Here is a 21,765-nt window from a genome sequence, read left to right as displayed (position 1 = left end):
ATTTAACTTGTTATACTAAAGAATTTGGTATAGTTATTTTAACTGTAATGTAAAAATTATTACAAAGCGCAGTCAAAAAAAAAAACGTTTACCTCTCGTACCAACAACGCCGTAGCGACTGATTTAAGAAACAAATATGGGTAGTATGTGATAGGATATGTTGTTTTTAGCGGAAAGAAAATGCAGTAAGCACCAAAAGATTTTTATTGTTATAAAAATAAAACGAAAGGGTTTTATAAAAACTCGAGAGAGGCAGCCCACGATTATTGTAAATATAATTCATTATCCAGTTTTTGTTTAAGTTATTTAAGCAAAAACAACAATAGCATTACGAGTATATATTACAATTAGAAGACAACGTGTTTTTTTATTGATTTAATTTTATTCTTTTATGTTAATCTAAATTCTCAAAATGTAGTTATGAAAACAATATTTTACTTTTAACATTGAAATGAATATTCCCATGCAAAATCAAATAAAAAATTAACAATTTAGCTTTATACCCAATAGCAAAATCTCGATCGATCAATTTCGATTATCTTTGCGAAAAACAAACCACGCTGCCACTATTGCAGTAAAGCTATTCATAATATTCATATAAGTATCTTTAGAAATTTTATTGCTGTATTACTCAAACAGTGTAAGCATTTCAAATATATATAAAGGTACTGTAAAATATTAAATACTTATTTAAGTTATATACTAATTAATATTGTTGAAAAAAAATGTTTTTTTTTTTACATTATAATGTAATTTTTGGGATTTTAAGAAAATTCGGAATACTTAAAAGTGAATTAATTATTTTAACAAACAAAAATCACAGATTACAATAACCAGATGATACCTTATAATTTAAATATGTTGTATGTATAATTCAATTAGGCGCGTACGTTATTATGTACGTTAAAATTGATTCTTAAGGATTTTCGTCACAAACCGATATCTTCGTTGGCGAAACCTCAATTTTCTTATTTTATTTATTTTCTTTGAGATCGTTCCAATGTAATGAAATAAAACTGTTCCATAACATTAACTGGATTTAAAATGGATTTCATCAATAATAATCTTAGGAACGATTAATTCTCAATATATTCATATAATAAATATATGGTAAAATCAATACACTCACATAACCTAAGAGCAAGCGATACAGACTTGTGGTATGTTAGCAAACTTAAACAGCCGAAGGTGAAATGGGCATTCATAGTTCCCGTTGATGGTTCCTTTGGGCCGGTGTCCAGAAGTCAAAAATTTATTTCAGTGTTTTATAAAATTTAAAAACTTCGAAATTTTTATAATAAAATGCGTTATTTCATTAAAGTTGAAATTTATAATGTGAGCCGACTAAGCTAAGTCAGACATTATTATTTTAAAACTTAGGATTGGTTTTTAAGGATTTTTAATTACATATATATTGAAAAAATTGAATGCTAAATAGTATATTATTTATATTGTTAATGAAAGCCGATCGCTGGGTCTCAGTGTAAAATTTTTATTATATTTATTAAAATTATTCTGTATTATTATATTTTTTTTTTATAGAATAGGAAGGTGGACGAGCATTTGGGCCACCTGATGTTAAGTGGACACCAAACGCCCTTAGACATTGGCATTGTAAGAAATGTCAAACATCGCTTATAGCCGATGCACCACCAACCTTGGGAACTAAGATTTTATGTCCCTTGTGCCTATAATTACACTGGCTCACTCACCCTTCAAACCGAAACACAACAATATCAAGTATTGCTGTTTTGCGGTAGAATATCTGATGAGTGGGTGGTACCTATCCAGACGAGCTTGCACAAAGCCCTACCACCAGTAAATATAATATAATGTTAACTTAAATAAATTCGCTTACTTTCTTTCACAGGTTCTTCTCAAGTCAGGGTATTTCTATATCGAATCAGTTCTAGTTTCAATTATATGTTAAAAATTTTTTGATTTGTAAGTTAATTGAAAGCTTGTAAAAACAATTATATTTACTTTACTTCACTTCACTACAAGAAAATACTAGAAAAACAATGAAATTTATGCAAAGTAATATTATGAGAGTACGTAAAGTTAGATCTGACAAATATAATGATAAAGTTAGATGTGCAAAAACTATGGGGAGTTTCTGAACATGTTATTCTGTCAGTTGAAAGATAAATTAATTGGACGCAAAACTACGTCAGAATAATTTTAAATACATTACGAACTTCCGGAATTGGAAAATGGATTTATAATTTAAATAACATTTGTGTGCTTTTAATGTTATATGTTGCTGTGTCCGTTTTCGACTTTCATGTAAACGGTCACGTCTTAAATTTAGAACACTTGAGGAAAATTCCACTAATTTATAACGGTTCAGAATAAAAGTCAAAATACTTTATTCATCATGGAAGCCTTACTTATTAAGAATCAATTCGGAAACTACCATTGGTCAACCAAAAAATTGGTTAATTTTGTAATAATATAGTATGACCACAATGTTATCTGGCTCTTATAAATATGCGACAGTGATGTCTACAGTCAATAAATATGATTTATTATTATATAGCTTTTCTTCGCGGTTTCACCCACGTAGTTCACGTTCCCGTGGTTTCCGGTGATAAAATATAGCCTATGTTACTAGTTTATAATGTAGCTTACCAGTGGCAAAAGAATTTTTAAAATCAGTTTAATGGTTTAGGCGTGAAACCGTAGTATACACAAACAAACAAACTCATATTTGGATTGTGTGATGATATGTCAAATGTTGTTTTTTTTTTTAATTTAAATCTAGTAGCTTCTTCCTGTGACTACTTTACGATACTTTCCTAATTGTATTCTGATCGCGATCGTATTTGAAAACGACACTTCCGAATCTCTATAATTAAAAAAATATCTTTTTATTTAAGTTAACAGTTACCGTTAGTTGTCCGTCTGTCTGTCTGTCTGTCCGTCAAGACCATTTTTCTTAGAAATTAATACCAATACTGAGGTCTGCGGATCTTTGGAGCTCTGAAAAAATCAAACTTTTAAGTCTACCGTCTGGCCGTTTATGTCGCATCCATACAAAGGGAATCAAAACCTAGAATCATGACATTTGGCAAGGAGCGATATCTAGTAGTACAGGTATATGATAAAATCTAAAAACGTAAGTTAGTTATTTAATAAAAATGTTATTAAAAAAATTAAGGAAATTAATTTTTTACGAACAAATTAAAGGAAAACCTATGAAAAGTCTAAGTCCTAAAATAACCTGGTAAGTCTTACAGTATTGTGTGGTGGCACGGAACCCTCAGCCGGTTTTTTCTTACCTTATTATACAACGATTGTCACTAAATCAATCAAAATGTTCAACACTAGTTTCCGCCCGCAGCTTCGGCGAGGAGATGTTACCCTATGTCCTTTTCTGCACCTATACAAATTTCACGATGATCGGAGTAGCTTAGGCGTGAAAGCGTAAATTACAATCATATAATAATACCAGTAAACAAGAAAATACCGTTTAATATGCATGATGTTTTGAATATTTTATACATAACAATATAAAATTCAAGTTGGCTGTGTTGTAACGAAATAAAAACGTCAAAACATAAAATTTTATTTTATTGTATTACTCAAAGACGAAAAACAGACAGGGCTACATCCTTGTCTAGATGCTTATCAACAGAGATTAAATCACAAAACAATACTGTCAGCTATTATATATATGTGTAAGGAAAACACAGATTGTAAATCAATTGAAATTGCCCAGTTTCAAGGTAGCAGGTTCATCACAAGGTTCTAAGTTCGGTTCGCTTAGGTTCGGTTGGTCCTGCTCGTGATTAAGTTTATTTTTTGTTGTTTCGATTATGAGAGTCCACCAGTCCTTGTATATATATCCCCCGTGTTATAACAGATAACGTACCTCAAGACTGAAACGTATTTTTAATTGATCAAAATGCAACCACGAAAAAGATTGTTATTAATTAAGTTCACAGTCGTGTATAAGAATTTAAGGAGAGAAATGAAATATCAATTAAAAGAAGTAATTAATCACAAAATTACGAATTTAACGACATTTTATCAATACACTAAAGGAACAATTCAGATTAGCTAGTAATGCGATAAAAATCATATTGACATCTTAATCTGCCCTCTTAATATTACCCCCCTCAATAAACGTTATAGACCTAGGGGAAATAGTGACACAAAATTTCAGGTCATTTGAACCAGTATGGGAACTCTTCAGGGGTCTACTTACGTAATGACGAAAAGAAAAATGATGGTCATAGCACTGATACAGGCGCCCCAATCGCGTGGGCGTTAATCGAACGTCGGATAAATTACGAGTGTCGGATAAATGACCTGGAAATTTGTGTCACCATCTCCCGGTTTTTTTTTTAAATATAGAATAGGAAGGCGGACGAGCATATGGGCCACCTGATGGTAAGTGGTCACCAAAGCCCATAAACATCGCTCAGACAGCCAATACGCCACCAACTTTGGGAAGTATGATGTTATGTTCCTTTTGCCTGTAATTACACTGGTTCACTCACCCTTCAGACCGGAACACAACAATACCAAGTACTGGTGCTTTGTGGTAGAATATCTGATAAGTGGGTGGTACCTATCCAGACGAGCTTGCACAAAGCCCTACCACCAGTAAATATAATATAATGTTAACTTAAATAAATTCGCTTACTTTCTTTCACAGGTTCTTCTCAAGTCAGGGTATTTCTATATCGAATCAGTTCTAGTTTCAATTATATGTTAAAAATTTTTTGATTTGTAAGTTAATTGAAAGCTTGTAAAAACAATTATATTTACTTTACTTCACTTCACTACAAGAAAATACTAAAAAAACAATGAAATTTATGCAAAGTAATATTATAAGAGTACGTAAAGTTAGATCTGACAAATATAATGATAAAGTTAGATGTGCAAAAACTATGGGGAGTTTCTGAACATGTTATTCTGTCAGTTGAAAGATAAATTAATTGGACGCAAAACTACGTCAGAATAATTTTAAATACATTACGAATTTCCGGAATTGGAAAATGGATTTATAATTTAAATAACATTTGTGTGCTTTTAATGTTATATGTTGCTGTGTCCGTTTTCGACTTTCATGTAAACGGTCACATCTTAAATTGGGTGGTACCTGACCAGACAAGCTTGCACAAAGCCCTACCACCAGTACGTATCTATTACGTATAAGATAAACAAAATATACGTGATAGGTACGATGTCGGATGTGTGCTGCCGGACGCATTGCCCACAGACCGGTAACAATACAATAATAATGCAGCATTAAAATATTGACAGAGAGAACTATTTGACAATTATGAACTGGCAACACTCCACCACTACCACTAATTTGTGATTATAATTCATCTCGTGCTTTACGGTGAAGGAAAACATCGTGAGGAAACCTGCATGTGTCTAATTTCTCTGAAATTCTGCCACATGTGAATTCTACCAACCCGCATTGGAGCAGCGTGGTGGAATAAGCTCCAAACCTTCTCCTCAAAAAGAGGAGAGGAGGTCGTTAGCCCAGCAGTGGGACATTCACAGGCTGTTACGGAACACTCCACCGGGCCACGGTACCGGGCAAATCCATCCATCAAAGTTCTAACTGCCAACTGTGTTATGTCATACTCGTCGTTGACTGACGTTTTGGTGCGCTGGTATTTGATATTTTGATATAGTATTTTGACGCTCATTGCCAACCTTTTTTTTAGATGATTATTTAATATCATCTAATGATGAAATGTACTAAATTTCATTTTATGTTTAATAAAATGAATAATAAAAGTTAAAACTCATATATGTAACAGGTTATTTATTAATTGTCATTTTACCAAGTAAAATCCGAGGATACGAAATCACCCGGGATGAATATTATAATATTAATATTATATTGATTTGATTGATTGATTGAGGTTACATAATACGGTTACGACCATAAGTTTAAATAGAAAATTGTAAAATCCTTCCGAAAATGAAATTAAAAAAAAACGTTTTTTAATCAACATAATTATAAACCTTAACTTCAAAGCCATATGCAACTATATTTGAGTTTTTTCTTTTATTCTTCTGAGGTACGAGAGTTAAAACACTGGCAACTTCCAAAGTCAGAGCTTTTACTCAAAATTTCTCGGCAGAAAGCTCCAATAACGTTTATTGGCTTGACCGAGTTACCTAACTCACGAGGCAATTATAATATTAAACAAGGAAACCGCGAAGTCGATTAAGCCTTAATTTTGCACAGTACACCAATTTAACTGAGAATTCCCTTGACATAACGTTTCAGTAGATTTCAGTAGGTGTAAATTTTAAATTATGCTGGTGTCTAAACAATGAGAATATTTCGAAGATTTCCCCTGAGTGAGAAGAAAATGATTACAGTAAATATTAGTAAAAAGGATTCACTTCTTGACAGATTCTAATATACTCGTCCTCTATGTAATATATATTGAAAAGCGACCATGTGTTCTTAACACTGTTCCAGAAATAAGTTATTCGTAACGTTACTTTATGAAAACGTTATTGTCACTTTTTGGAAAATTTAGCGAGTGGTGAAACACTCCCTAGCTTTAAACAAGATGTACTTTAAATAAAATATGTATCAAACATCTACCGTCGTTTACTCCTACAAAAATTTGTCGCTGCTGCTTTAAGTCGCACCGTATCCCGCGCTAAATCTTCCGTACCTGAAATATTACAAAACAGTTATCCCTGGGACATATTTTACAGCAAATTGAACAAGGGTCAAAGTTTATGTTTGCAATTTTGCCAAAGACTACAGCAATTTACTTTTTATAATTAGTATAAACAAACATGTAGGCTTATTTATTTTAGTTGATAACTCTTTCCGTGCATTCAGTACAACCATAGTTACCAATACGCTTTCTAATTACTATAAAATATCTTATTTTTGTAGTTAGTGGCGTTTTTTTTTAATAACAAAGCTTTAAAAACAAACAACGAACTAAAAGTAAGAAGTTGCAACTTTGTATGTGTTTTCTTTTTGTCATTACAGTATCGCCATCGACGATGCTACTAACAAAATTAATTTAAACAATGGTTAGTTTAATAGCTATTTAAATTAAACGAAGAACTTAAATACTCAACAGTCAATCTTGAAATTTTGAAATAAATAACTAATCATAAAACAATTAAAATACTACACATTAATTGGTTCCAATAAATTTATTTTAATTTATATATTCATTAGTTATAATTAATGTGTAACAACATTTTTCGGTACTGTTTTCAGAGTTATTTCAGAAGATTAAATAGAGAATAAGATAAAATAATAATCTTTCCAGACTTAGCTAATTAAAAACAATTTGTACACGACTTATTGCAATAAGTACTGTAGATATAGCTAAACTAATAAGGTCGTGAGATGCTTACCAAAATTATTATGAAAAAGAATGTAAAGTCCTTAATAATAAAAACTTAACTTTTGTTAATGTGCTTAAATAAAAGTCACTTTTGGCCCACAAAAATATAAGCATGATGACATTACTGGTGGTAGAACTTTGTGCAAGCTCGACTACAGAGTGGTTCCAATCATCAGATATTCTACCGTAAAACAGCAGTACTTGATATTGTTGTGTTCCGGTTTGATGGGTGAGTGAGCCAGTGTAATTACAGGCACAAGGGACATAACAACTTGTTCCCAAGGTTGTTGGCGCATTGGTGATGTAAGCGATGATTAACATTTCTTACAATGCCAATGTCAATCAGTTGGCCCATATGATCGTCCACCTTTCTATTCTATAAAAAAAACCATCGATCAAAATTCTAACTATTGACTATAGACTATTGATTAACACCCCGTGTTAGTGTCTGAAAAATGATCAAATAATAGGTACTATTGTTTATCAGTCAGGTAAAAACGGAGTTCTTTTAAATATTACACGAATACACACTTCACGTATGTCTATATTTTTTGTATTTTTTAAATTTAATTATAAATCATAACGGACGCGTCAATTCAATGACCAAGGGAATCCTAGGATATACAAAATATGTCGAGTTTTTTTTCATAAATAACCGGATTAAATGATAACAACAACACAATCATTAACCACTGGGCTGGAGCGATAATTATTTTAGTATCATATTTGTTATATATTACTAATAAAAAAGTATCATGTAAACGCTTGGATTTATCCCATTTTGGGTCAGGGCATTGAGTTTGATAAATGCAATCAAAAATATTTGAGTCTATTTCGAACGTTTAAGTCTTCTTAGGAATGCTTTACCGGTTATTTACTTTCCCGCTATCATTATAGGTGTTGATGCTTTATGTACTGATAGGAAGATATTAGTCGGCTCTTATGGAGATTAGTGGATCTATTCAATTTTGTCCAAAACCACACGGCATTTTTCAAGATAACATCTTAATTATACCCATGTAAAATTGTTGCTAACTTGATATTAAACGATCAAAAACTGATTATTGCAACTTCACAAGGGATACCGTAATATTAAAAAAAAATAACTGTTTTGTTTGTCTTAGTTAAACCATGAAGTTGAATAGCTTAAAACTTTTCAAATTAATATAAGCTTTCTGATTAGATTAGAAAGGATAGTATGCTTAAAACGAATGCTTATTTGCTAGACCGAGTAAATTGAGCACGTGAATCTCAACTAGGGCATACAGCACTCATTATCATGTGTTTAATTTGTGAATATAATTCATTTCTTGGTGAAGGAAAACATCATAAAGATTAAGTAAATCAAAAATCACAGTTTGTGCAACATCTTAGATTTATATAACACTATAAAGATCAGGATTATATTTAAAGGAAAAGTTTTGTTAATTATTCCGTCAAAAAGGATACGTACCTACTGAATGTAAAACAAAACTGAAGTCAAATTTAGCATAATTACGGCTTGAGTTTAATTTTTTATGTTTATTTTAACGAAATATATTTTTAACAAAATATATTTTTTATGCCAGTTTTGTTTCTTCCTTTATAGCTGGAATAGTTTGCGTCTATGCCATGTGGCGCCAGTTTTTTCGAATATAACTACCATTGTAACTTACTATTATTAAAGTCTAAAGTTAGTAAGTAGTAAGTCTAGTCTAAAGTTAGAATAAAATCCTCTATTTTACTTTTAAATGTCTCACTGCTTTGGCATTTTAATAATAATATTTTGCCAATGTACTCTAGTGCAGCTTTGTAGATAGACATTGATGTGGCAGAATTTCATCGCACCATCCAATAAATTGGCATTATATAACATTTACCATGGGAACTAAGATGCCATGACTCATTAATAAAACTGACCTACTCACCCTTTCAAAGCAGAAGACTGCAAAATAGTAATTCTTTATAGTCCAGTTTGGTGATACAATTATTGTCAAAGGTTAAAGAGACTTGCATAAAACTATACTACTAACTAAAGCCATGTTGCAATTGAAAAACAGTTTGTTAATATATATTTTTTTATTTATAGTATCAAGGGACGGATCTTGCAAAGCCAATCACTTACCGCCAACGACGCCTATCCTGCAAGGAAATGGAACAGAAATGTGCTGCAGGAATGGGTGCACTGCAAAAAAACAAACCAAGGTATGTTAAAATATAAACTGATACGTACATGATTACATGACACGATTAATTATAAAATCTAATTTTATGTGTGAAATTTCATAGTGGCACTTAATTTTCTGCAAAGCTGGTTTATAGGAGGCAATTACGAGATAATATATGCCCCGATATAGTTATGTGCCTAAACTACTTTGTTTCTCAAAACTGTAGGAAACTTTGAGAAACAAAGTAAAACTCAATTGTTTCAACACAGGCATGATTAAGGTTATTGTCAAAAGTAAATGATGTAGTTGTGATAAAAATATTATAAAAAGTACTGGTAATATAGAAAACCTAGAGATTTCTATATTATAATTACGACATACGTTGTTTTTTTTTAAATTAATAGTAAAGCAAAGATGGCTTGAAAAACATTCTTAACAAAGATAAAAACTAAGAAGAAAATTATCTTAGGAGAAAGTTATCAAGACGTATTCCTTCGGACGACAGAACAATATTGAAAAGAACGCTATCAGGATGAACTCTATGTAGAAGAATTATATTTAGAAGAAAAATGACAAGAAAATGTTAAAGAGGAGAAGAATTGTCAAAAAAGGTCACTGTACAGAAGAATGCAAGCCATAAGATAGCAAACGACAAAAGAACTGTCTTAAAGAACGCTAAAAAGAAACACATTGTCGAAATGAATGCTGCCGAAAAAATGGCAAGCAAGACGAACTATTTCCAGAAAAATATTAATATATTTTAATAATTATTATTTATTATTAAAATATTCCAAAATAGCCTACAGGAGGTCTATATATTTTTTTTATAATTTAGTACATTTTCACAGAAAATATGTGTAAGTTAACTCTAATGTCCTCAGAGTTTAGCTTTGTTGGCCATTAAAGTATGTATATTTCCCATATAAAAGCCTTAATGGGAAAAAAATCAACAACGAAGTGAATTGCATAATTAAAATGGTGATTAAAAGCGTCTGAGCACAAATGTAATTAGTTAAGGCATTCATTAAAGTTCGTTGCTTATCTGCTTCATCTCAACATACTACCACCCTTCAAGGTTCACCCTTTCAGTGGATATCACCGTCAACGAATATTGTCTTCTATTGAACTAATATGGCAAAATTTTCAAACTGAGTTTTCACTCCATTTTGTTAAAGATTCGTGCACTTGAATTATTAGTTTGATGAACCACCTATTGTCTCTTGGCATAGACTCAATGCTTAGTGCTACAAAGGTTACTCTTTGTTCAAAAACCGATAACAAACTAATATTATAACTCAAGTAAACACTCGTGACTGTCTGATATTTAAAATAATAAAATTAATAATTAACAATAACAAATTTTAAAACTTCATCTTTCGACTATCTTGCTCAAGATGTTCTGTCTATTCTGATTTAGTTATTTTGAAATTACTCAATTTATATTAATCGAAGAATCGCAATAAAGCAAAGTTCCAAATTTGAAACTTCTATATATTTTTCTTTTTAATTACGAGAACTACTACTTGTTAATATGCTTATATGCCTCCAGATTATATGTACGCAGTATTTCAATATGAAGTTGTGATGTTTAATGTAAGCCGATTAATTTTAGACACTCTGACCGACCTTTCCTAATTACTAAAGCACTCAAAGCGCAATACAGCGGATAGGTTTATAAAATATTATATATATATACATATTTTTCAATAATTTTATTATATTAGAAATTTTTCAATAATTATATTAGTTTAGTATATACTATATGTATATCATCAAGACTTTTTTTTGCTTAAACAATTATATACGATGGTAGGGCTTTGTACAAGCTTGTCTGGGTAGGTATCACCCACTCATCAGACATTCTACCGCATAACAGCAGTACTTGGTATTGTTGTGTTTTGGTATGAAGGGTGAGTGAGCCAGTGTAATTACAGGATATAACATCTTAGTTCCCAAGGTTGGTGGTGTATTTTCGATGTAAGCGATGGTTAATAATTCTTAAAATTCAAAGGGCGGTGGTGACTACTTACCATCAGGCGGAAAGTTTACTCGTCCCTCTACCATTTTATATAATAAAAAATGTGATTTATATATCAGTTAATAACATTAATTAATATAAACTAACAACTCTCCGCGGTTTATCTGCGTTAAACCTCACTGCTCTACTTACGTGGATTTGGAAAAGAGTAGGACAAATATATTCTGAGCTTAGCGCGTTTGATCAAACACTTTATATTTAATAATTTCCAAAACGTCAAATACCAATAAATAATATAAATGATGTGCCGTCAGCACATCGCCTTTTTAGTTGTACTCCATATTTGGCATGACGAAATCATAACAATTTATTATTAGAATATTGTAATACATTAATCAATCAGCCAGTACAGGGTACTCAAACAATTGTGACGTGGCGTAAATAAATATATATTATTCCTTCGGTCTTTGAGTATTGGTTAGACTTATACCTGGATCCGTCTCTCATTAATATACGCCTCAGTATCTCAAGATAGCCTACACGCAAAAATGACATTGGAAGGTCTCTTTCGGACTATCAACGTAGTTCGATTTTATCTGTATACATACTCGTATACAACAGATAATGTCTATATATCTGTTGCAATAAATAATTGGTACGTACATGCGTTTTCCGTAGAGAAGGTTTTAGTTATATCAACGTTATTGTAATGGAGCTGAAGCACATCGATTGTTTAACTGATCGTAAATAAAATCGGTAAACAAAGGTATTTGAGAACGGAGAATATTTTATTATCTCCTTTGTTTTTAGATGTCATTACACGACGTTTTACTTTCGCTTTGTACGGTTTATTTTGTTTCACACATAACTAAATATCATTGCACGTTCAATTCCATATACCGAAGTAAACAAATACATACAGACAATTATTTCCTCCGGTCACGGCGGCCAATCTCAAGGACTGGAAGTTTATAGAATTTGTACTACTCAACTTAAGAGCGTGGCTGAAGCTTACTCACCCGCACGTCGTTGTGTTTGACATATTTCACTTTTTTTTTCTAAAGATTGTTTTATAGTAATTTTAACTATAATATGATAATTAATGCAAATCGCTGTTAATAGCATCGACTGATTTAACAAACATATACATCTTTAAGGCATAGGTTACATGCGAGAGGCGATGTTGTTGATGTTGATGAATTACATAAAATGCTGAATATAATAACGTTAAATTAAGCATTATAATCTTTTATTAGGTAAAATTGCCTCTAAAAGGTCAATAAAATTTGCGTGTTATTGCATTACGTTTATGTTTGTGTCACGGTCACGTAATAAAAACAAGTTTTATCAATAAAATCTTGATTAATCCTTAAATAAATTGGCTTATTTGTTATGATTGCTTATAATAACGCAATTACGTGAAAATTGCGTAAAAACATTTCCATTGAGATACGTTTTTTTGATAACAATAGCCTGTTTATTGTAGGACAAACTTCGTTCCTATAAAAGAAAATGTTTTTTTTTACAGATATACATGATAATTTTATCCAAAACATGCAGATCTCATCGCTAAGCACAATGTAAATTGTACACTATAATATAAAAAAATTATAAAAAGACAGCGGTGCTTTTATAAATAAAAATTGTCACTCAGCTTGTAACTTTCGGTTAAGAGGAGAAGGTTAACCTTCTCCTCAAAAGGGAGAGGAGGCCTTAGCCCAGCAGTGGGACATTAACAGGCTGTTACTGTACTGTACTGTTGTAACCTTCTTCACACCACCACTGGTTAAGTTTCTGGGCCTAAGACATGATATATTTAAAAAAACAAACGAATTGTTTGTTTTTTTTTTAATATATATTTTTTAATATTTTTAAATAACAACAACAACACAATCCGACAGATAATCATACGTTCTGCTTTTCGAAAATGCTGTTTATTTTATTTTATATGTAAAAATCTAATAAAGGATTGTCAGGCTTTAACGAAATTAGTTTAATATAATTATTTTATTAATATTTGTATATGAATTTATGGCTGCAACCTACCCATGGTTCAGAATAATTTATTAAGTATGGACGACAAGAAAAAGTCATTGAAATATAATAAAGACGGTCGTTGTAGATTTAATCAGCTAGTATAATACATAATATATAATATAATGCTACCCACATTGCTTCTCAGCTCTTCATCCATTGTAGATGTAGGAAATAATGACATTAAAAAAGCACACGTGAACGGATTACTATTCGGTACGCAGTGAAGTCGGACTTAGATTGACTCTACTTGTATCCGCTCTGTCTCCGGAAAATAAACTAAATGGTAAGCGCTTCATGTCCAATTTACTAGCTTCGCGTAACCAATCTTGACAGCGAGCTGTCAAAAACTATGTTGCTAACGCCTCATCCGAAAACGACCAAATCAAATATACTTGACGTTCTGTTCTTCGCTATTCGATATATAAATAAACATGGAAGAAATATAAAATTTTAATGGCTTTAGGTGCGCCCTTGAACTATATTAATAAGTTATAGTATTACGATTAGATATTTTGTAGGAATAAACTCGAAATTCATAGCAGGACACAATCGTGACATATCAGAAGTTTATGCAATATTAACTATAGTAATTATATAATAACGTTTCCGAGAATACATATGACTAAATTAAAATGTAATCTTATTCCAATTGATTTGCTATACACTGGAATCATTTTTGATTAATATATCTTTTCTTCAAATACAACACAATTTCACTTAACTACTTATATATATTCACTTAATTTCACTCCCAAAGTTATAACAATTCAATATTCAAAATGTCATTTTTTTTCACAAATCTATAACCAAGATCCAGAATCAATATAACGTAAAATTAAATTTCAGGGTTGTTTTTTGTCTTTACTCTATATTCGAACCGAATAGGCTAGGTATCGTTATGTCGAATTTCAACATTTCACACGTGCAATGTGGATTAAATTCTTATAGTAGTGGAATGTACCATGTTACACGTAACAATATTTTTTTTTTATAGAATAGGAAGGTGGACGAGCTGGTGGGCCACCTGATGGTAAGTGGTCACCAAACGCCCTTAGACATTGGCATTGTAAGAAATGTCAACCATCGCTTATAGCCAATGCGCAACCAACCTTGGGAACTAAGATTTTATGTCCCTTGTGCCTGTAATTACACTGGCTCACTCACCCTTCAAACCGGAACACAACAATATCAAGTATTGCTGTTTTGCGGTAGAATATCTGATGAGTGGGTGGTACCTACCCAGACGGGCTTGCACAAAGCCCTACCACCAGTAAATATATATATGTTGAAATCAAACGTGAAATTTTCCCAAAAATTCTTAAATTATTTTCTTGCTGTAAATCTATGTTTCTTATATCTATGTATATATAAAATGTATGTTTACTTGAGATTATTATTAATACTCCGACATCATTTGACCGATCACAGTACATATAATTAAAATTATGTTTAATCAAATTAAATTGATATCACAAATAAAGAGATTGATCAAAATGTACCTTATGTTTTCTAATGTCTAGTTATTTAGAATTTTATAAAAAAAATAATTAAGCATATTATATTATAGCAATATCAAGATATAACCATGTAAAACGTTTCTTACTTTTCCTTTTTAATGTGAAAAATATATTATTAATTGAGCGCACAAGCCACAAATTTTTAAGTACCTTTTTACGACATACACATTAAAATACTTAGTGCCACTTTATGACTTTAATTAAGATTTATACTCATTTTCCATAAATAACTTGATTATACGTAAAAGGACGTCAAACGTCAATATCACTAGGGGGACATTGACGTTTGACCTCAGACACTTTGCCATTTAATGAATGTAATACTTATATTTAAAAAAATGAAACAAGTTCCTTCAAACCAAAATATAATCGTTGTAACACAATTTAAATTATTAGTGAATCATAAGCCAATGTTGGTCTAGCAACTAGATATAAAGCGGTTAATCTTAGTAAAAGTTAAGGTTCTCGGTAAGATCCCGAGGTTCTGGGTTCAAACACCAAGTAGGGCCAGTAAAAAATATTGGGTTTTTCTGAAAAATAATCTTAATAGCAGTCTGAAAGATGGAATTATGTTACCTCCCGTATCTCGGAAAGCACGTAAAGCCGTTGGCCATGCGCCTGAACTCTTTCCGTTCGTGTCGGATTGCCGGTCCCATCAGGTTATGAGTGAGGAAACAGAGAGTGTGTTTGTGCACACACTTGCTCATAACTCATAACTCCAGCGTTTTTGTTTAATATCTCTTGGGATTGGCCGCTGGATCGCCGGATTGGCCGATTGGTCAAGAGGACATCGTCATCAATAAATGATTTGTTTAAGTAAGTCGTTGATGTAAATTGTCGTTTCACTCGGAATTTTATTTTATTTTTACAAACAAAGAGATAGATATTGCAGTAGCGAACAGGAATAACATAACTATATATTAACGATATTTCACAATTAATATAACAAAAAATAGAATGTTACGAACATCTGCTAAATATATTTTAGCAACGAGAATAGACCAATCGCAACCCGGTATTCGAAGCTGTGCGTTCACATAGTGAAGGATAAGTTGAGCATTTTTTTAAAATGACAAGACTGTGTACAACGAACGCTAAAGAAATATCATAGCTTTGCTTCCACACTGACAAAAGTATTGTTTTTAAATTCGAGTATATGAGACTAAGATATGATGTTATACAATTACACAACATAACAGCTGTAACTAATACGAATTATGATCTCCAATCGATTAAACTACGTCATACGTCTTGATAGTCTGTTTCGAATGACGAAACCTATTATGGTTTTAACGTATTATTGATTTGAATATAATTCAAATCCAAAATGAAATTATTATAACTACATTATAACATTCCACTTATTAGGTATATTTGGAACGAGTGATATACTTTTAAGGGGTTGCCTGAACGTCTGAGTTTTATTACTGAGAAATCTGTGAATTATAGCTCGTAGGTGATGCTTTTGCTACGACAACGCTACGACTGATAGAATTGTAACTACGGCTACGATAAAACTATAGCATTTGATATCTATTAAAAGAATCTTTTGATTTTTATGCACTATAGAGATTCTTTCCCATTTTAATTCGATTCTATTAATACAAGAAAAAATAGACAATCCTTAGTGGATTTTATTCTTATTTTTAATAAATTTGATAGATAGATGACCCAGTGGTAAGAACGCGTGAATCTTAACCGATGAACGTGGGTTCAAACCCGGGCAAGCACCTCTGAATTTAAATGTGCTTAATTTCTGTTTATAATTCATCTCGTGCTTTTTCGGTGAAGGAAAACATCGTGAGGAAACCTGCATGTGTCTAATTTCATCGAAATTCTGCCACATGTGTATTCCACCAACCCGCACTGGAGCAGCGTGGTGTAATAAGCTCCAAACCTTCTCCTCAAAAAGGGAGAGGAGGCCTTAGCCCAGCAGTGGGACATTTACAGGCTGTTACTGTACTGTATGTTAAAAGGTGATCACAAGAATCAAACCGAAATTAGATTGATATATTCTGATATAGTTCTTTTAATCTCTAAAGCAAACACGCAGATTCCAGAGGCCTTTTCAACATTCACGAATACCTATTTCTAAATCGTGCTTGCCTTGCTCCACTGTGCGTGCAGATATCCATGAGGCAAAATGTTATCTCACATTTGGTTTTCGGTGAGTTCTTCTATAACGAGCATGAAATGAATATCTAAAACATAAATTAAGTACATGATAACTTAATGGTGCTTGCCCGAATTCGAACCCCCAATCTTTGGTTAAGATACATATATTCTATCTACTATATCACTAAGTTATACAGATATTTTCATAATATCAAATCGAGTTCTATTCTTCAATTTTTCTTTAGGATTTGCTATTTTCAGTTAATCATTAAATTTTTCACAACCTGTAAAAACTTTACTACTTTTTTATATAAGTGGATATTTAAAACCCATTTAATTATTCCACACAAAATATCTTAGCATTTTAACTTTACATAAAATACAAAAACAAACTAAAACTAATACAATAAAGCTCAATTTCACGTAAAAAGATAAAATACCTTTACTTAGAAACAAATGAAGTGTATATGATTGATTATGTGTGTGTGCATTTGATAAATTCTTGAATGTAATATGTTACCAACAAAATTCGTTAAAGCTCATCCTTGCATATATCGCACCTGTCACGCTACATTCACTCGAATTACATTTGATTTTTGATGAATAAAACACTTCCGAGACGGCCTAGTGATTAGAACGCGTGAATCTTAACCGATGATCATGGGTTCACCATCAACCCGGCCAAGCACCACTGAATATTCATGTGCTTAATTTGTGTTTATAATTCATCTTGTGCTTGACGGCAAAGGAAAACATCGTGAGAAAACCTGCATGTGTCCAATTTCATTGAAAATTATTCTACATGTGTATTCTACCAACCCGCATTGGAGCAGCGTGCTGGAATAAGCTCAAAACCTTCTCCTCAAAATGGAGAGGAGGCCTTAGCCCAGCAGTGGGACATTAACAGGCTGTTATTGTCTGTCTGTCTTAAAAATGACACCAAAATTTTTTACCGCTGAACATATGTTGCTACTAAAGACAATAATTCCGAGTTATATTTTATGTACATTGTACATACGTGTCGTAAAAATTTAGCTTACATAAGCAGATTTCTTAAGTAAAAAGTGGTGTATTACCACTACCACAGGAGACTAGCCAACTGCGCAGGACATATTGTAGTGCATAAGTAAAAACACAAGTGCACTCCACAATTCGACACGAGAAAGAGTTCCAGAAAAAGCAGATACACCCAATAACTTTTTATCAGCCAAACCAGGGGTTTTACCCAAGATCCCGTGTTCTGCGGCCGCTAGGCTACTAGACCAACGAGTTAGAAAATGAGTAGAGATAAACAAGTCTTAGATTTACATATACCGTGCAATTTTTTAATAGTTCTACTACGTTATGTAAAAAGTATATATACAGTTATATATCGCTATTTATAATATAAATTTATATCTATGTGAATATAACTAGCTAAGTAACTTATTATATTCATTTTAATTTTACTTCCAAAGTTCGCCATCAAGCAAAACGCTATTTTGTCACGATTCTATAAGAGTAAATACCATAGATCGATCAATTATGTCATGTTGGTACAAGGTCTAAGATGTTTTTTATCGTTTACTCTGTAGCAAATATATTAAAAGCACGACAGCATAATAATATGTACACACAGTATTCAGAAAAACTGTAATCGATATATTTATCATAAAATTATGTATTTTATTTGTTATTTACAACGCTTAAAAAAAATAATAACAGATATAAAATTCGAATTAATTACGAACTTATAGCCTGAAGGCATTATATACTAATCAATATATATACTAACAAAATAATCATAATAAAATACATATTACGAAAATTTAAACTTACACTTAGGGCCGGAGTATGAGACGAAACAAAATAACATCGAAAAAAAAAAAAAATTTTAAGCAAATTGAAATCTTTATTTAAAATAGATAGGCAACTGGTAAATTGATCACTCGGCGCCGAGTGGCCACGATCGCCCATTAACCGGAACACAACAATACTAAGAGTTTAGTGCTGTTTGTGATAGAATATTCGATGAGTGGATTTATTTTCTACATTAATTATATATTTTATAATATCAATTCTCAACATGGCTTAATAGGTCTTGTTATATATTTGGTTTGTTGTTTAACATAAAAACAATAAACAGCTTAGATTAGATTTTAAGGGAAATAATTTTGCCAATGAATGATTGCGAGTAAGTATAAGGACAATAATTTAATATAAAAGTATAAAAAACAAATGTTAATTATAATAATTATTAAAGTTAAATGGAATGTCTCATTTTACAAAACAAATAAGATAACATTTAACAACTTACTATGGGATACCTTGTAACAATATTTAAAATAAACATATCAGATCAATTGAATTAATGAAAATGATTTGATATTCCTTGAAGTAAAACAAACAGATTTATTTAAAATATTTTTACAAAAGATAAGAATGGTTCATTTTAAAGAAAGAGATCAAAATTCGTTGGATATGAATACAGTTTTCTGTTTATTTCCAGAAATTTAATATTCCAGATTAAAACTAAACTGTGAACGTTGTGATACACACCTAATTATTATTAAACCTTTCCTCATACACTTTTAAATGGTCTTTTCATTTTGGTAGACGAAAAAACGGATAATATTGTTAATTTTTATTTTCCTCAATATCGTAATGTTTTCCGAAATAAGTAAATGTGAAATATTTCATTGAATTTTGATATCAAATTTGTATTCGATTCAGTTTAGATATGAAAAATTCGTGCTTCAATAGAAATTGATTAGATTGGGGTAAGATGGGTCGTTTGTCCTGAATATCGAAACACAATATATTATGTGGGGCATGTTATAAGGATAAAAGATATTCCCAAGCAAGTCCCGTGGAGATCAAAGTCTGAGGAATGATTCAGAATATGATACAAAATATTGAAATGTTTCGAGACGAATCACGAATTTTATTAACACAATTCTCTTTAAGACATATCTGTGTATTGGTGTAATTTCAGGCAGATTAACTACAATATTAGTTGTTTAGTGACTTATATTGCTCAATAACACACCTCCACGTACGTATGCTATATGTACGAAGTACGAACACTTATGTCAAATAATGGGTAATAGTTCAGACAGATTCACTTCAAAGTTAGAATATTGGGTTGTATCAATGAAAAGTATTCCGTTTTTCTGTTAATAAATTCATCGTAGTATAAAATAGAGCGACAAATATACCGCTTCGCTTTAAGTTGTACGTTACATATTCAAACAACTTTATTTTAGAACAAAAAAATATTTACTGTTAAAAGAGGTCCTATAGTCTTCTGTACTTAGGTATTATACGCTTATAGATAGCATCATGTAAAGATAAATTTCCCAAAAGACCGATTCTATTATTAATATTTTCTTCGCTGACATCACTTTTACATGCAAAATGTAGCAGATTATCACCTGATGCTTAAGAAATATGAACCACATACTAAACACAAGCTCGAAATCGAAATACGAGTTATCTTTTCTATTATAATTTATTACATTTTCAAGGTGTGGGCAAAGCAGAATACATAATAAATGCCGACTTATTTCAGGTCAAAAGGCGTTTATTATGCGATGTTCCTTCAAATATATGTTCTTTATAGTATTGTTTATTTATAGACCTTATAATAATTAGTTATTCTTAGGCTGATACTATCTACTGTTTGCTAGAATTAAACGCTTTCTTATTACTGTTTCTGCAATATAAGATTAAAACTTTTGACGTTGAAAATGTAAAACGCTTTGTTGAAGTAATAACCATCTCTTGATTTCATACTGCAAAATCTCGGAACGAATCTTTATTAAAACTGGAACTGCGTTTAAGATTATGTGTATTCTGGTATTTGTAGATAACATGTACTTTTTTAATGTTGCAACGTTGCAATGTTACGAATAATGTTACATTTTCGATGACATAAAGAAATATATTTGAGTTGTTCTTATTCATTTTTGGTTAAAAAACAAAGATGCGAATCAGACTGAAGTGGAAAGGGTTCCTTCCGTTACCTTTGTTAATTTAGACAAGGGAAAAGGTTTTTGCATTTATACTACTCGATTAGTATTCGTGATATCTTTTGTCTAATTTTAGTAACAATTTATTAATGCTAAAATTATTATTTTGTACTCATTTCCACACCACAAATCGAATGGAAAGGAAATACTTTTTCACAGTAAGTCAGATCTTGACTCTGCTGTAACTTTTGAACTATTTATCTGATTCAGAAATAATTTCTACCAAAAAATTTAGCAGGAAATTTTTATGCTTTATAATTTTCATACTAAGAACTTAACGTCGATAATGCTGAAGAAAAGATATTTTCGAAAAACTGGTCTGCAGTACCATTTTTTCAAAATGGCGGTTGCTCAAGGTCGCAAACTAAATATTAATCAAGACTTGAAACTATATTAATCTACCAAAATTGAGCGTGAACCTTTTGTTGTAAATGCTCCTTTTTATGTCTTTAATAACTGGACAAAGTACACAAAAGCAAAAGTAACAGAAAAAAATAATTTGTTTAAAATATTTTCTGGTAAAAATAAAAAAATCCACTCACTAAGCTAGCTACTCAGCAGCTACTTCAATGATGAATAATTTTAAATAAAGCTTCGCCTTTC

The 21,765-nt window shown here is 31.3% G+C and overlaps 1 protein-coding gene across 1 annotated transcript in view; it reads left to right on the top strand.

Moving 5' to 3' along the window:
- LOC126781923 (cholecystokinin receptor-like) overlaps positions 1 to 21,765 on the top strand; it is a 74,533-nt gene that overhangs the window by 32,524 nt on the left and 20,244 nt on the right. Inside the window, exon 5 of the mRNA XM_050507045.1 lies at positions 9,427 to 9,542. Within this exon, the coding sequence (XP_050363002.1) occupies positions 9,427 to 9,542 (116 nt within the window). The remainder of the gene's footprint in view (positions 1 to 9,426; positions 9,543 to 21,765) is intronic.

Source organism: Nymphalis io, chromosome 4, assembly GCF_905147045.1.
Source record: "Nymphalis io chromosome 4, ilAglIoxx1.1, whole genome shotgun sequence".
NCBI classification, from domain to species: domain Eukaryota; kingdom Metazoa; phylum Arthropoda; class Insecta; order Lepidoptera; family Nymphalidae; genus Nymphalis; species Nymphalis io.
Note: the sequence above shows the minus strand (reverse complement) of the source record. Positions and strands in the feature narration are given on the sequence as shown.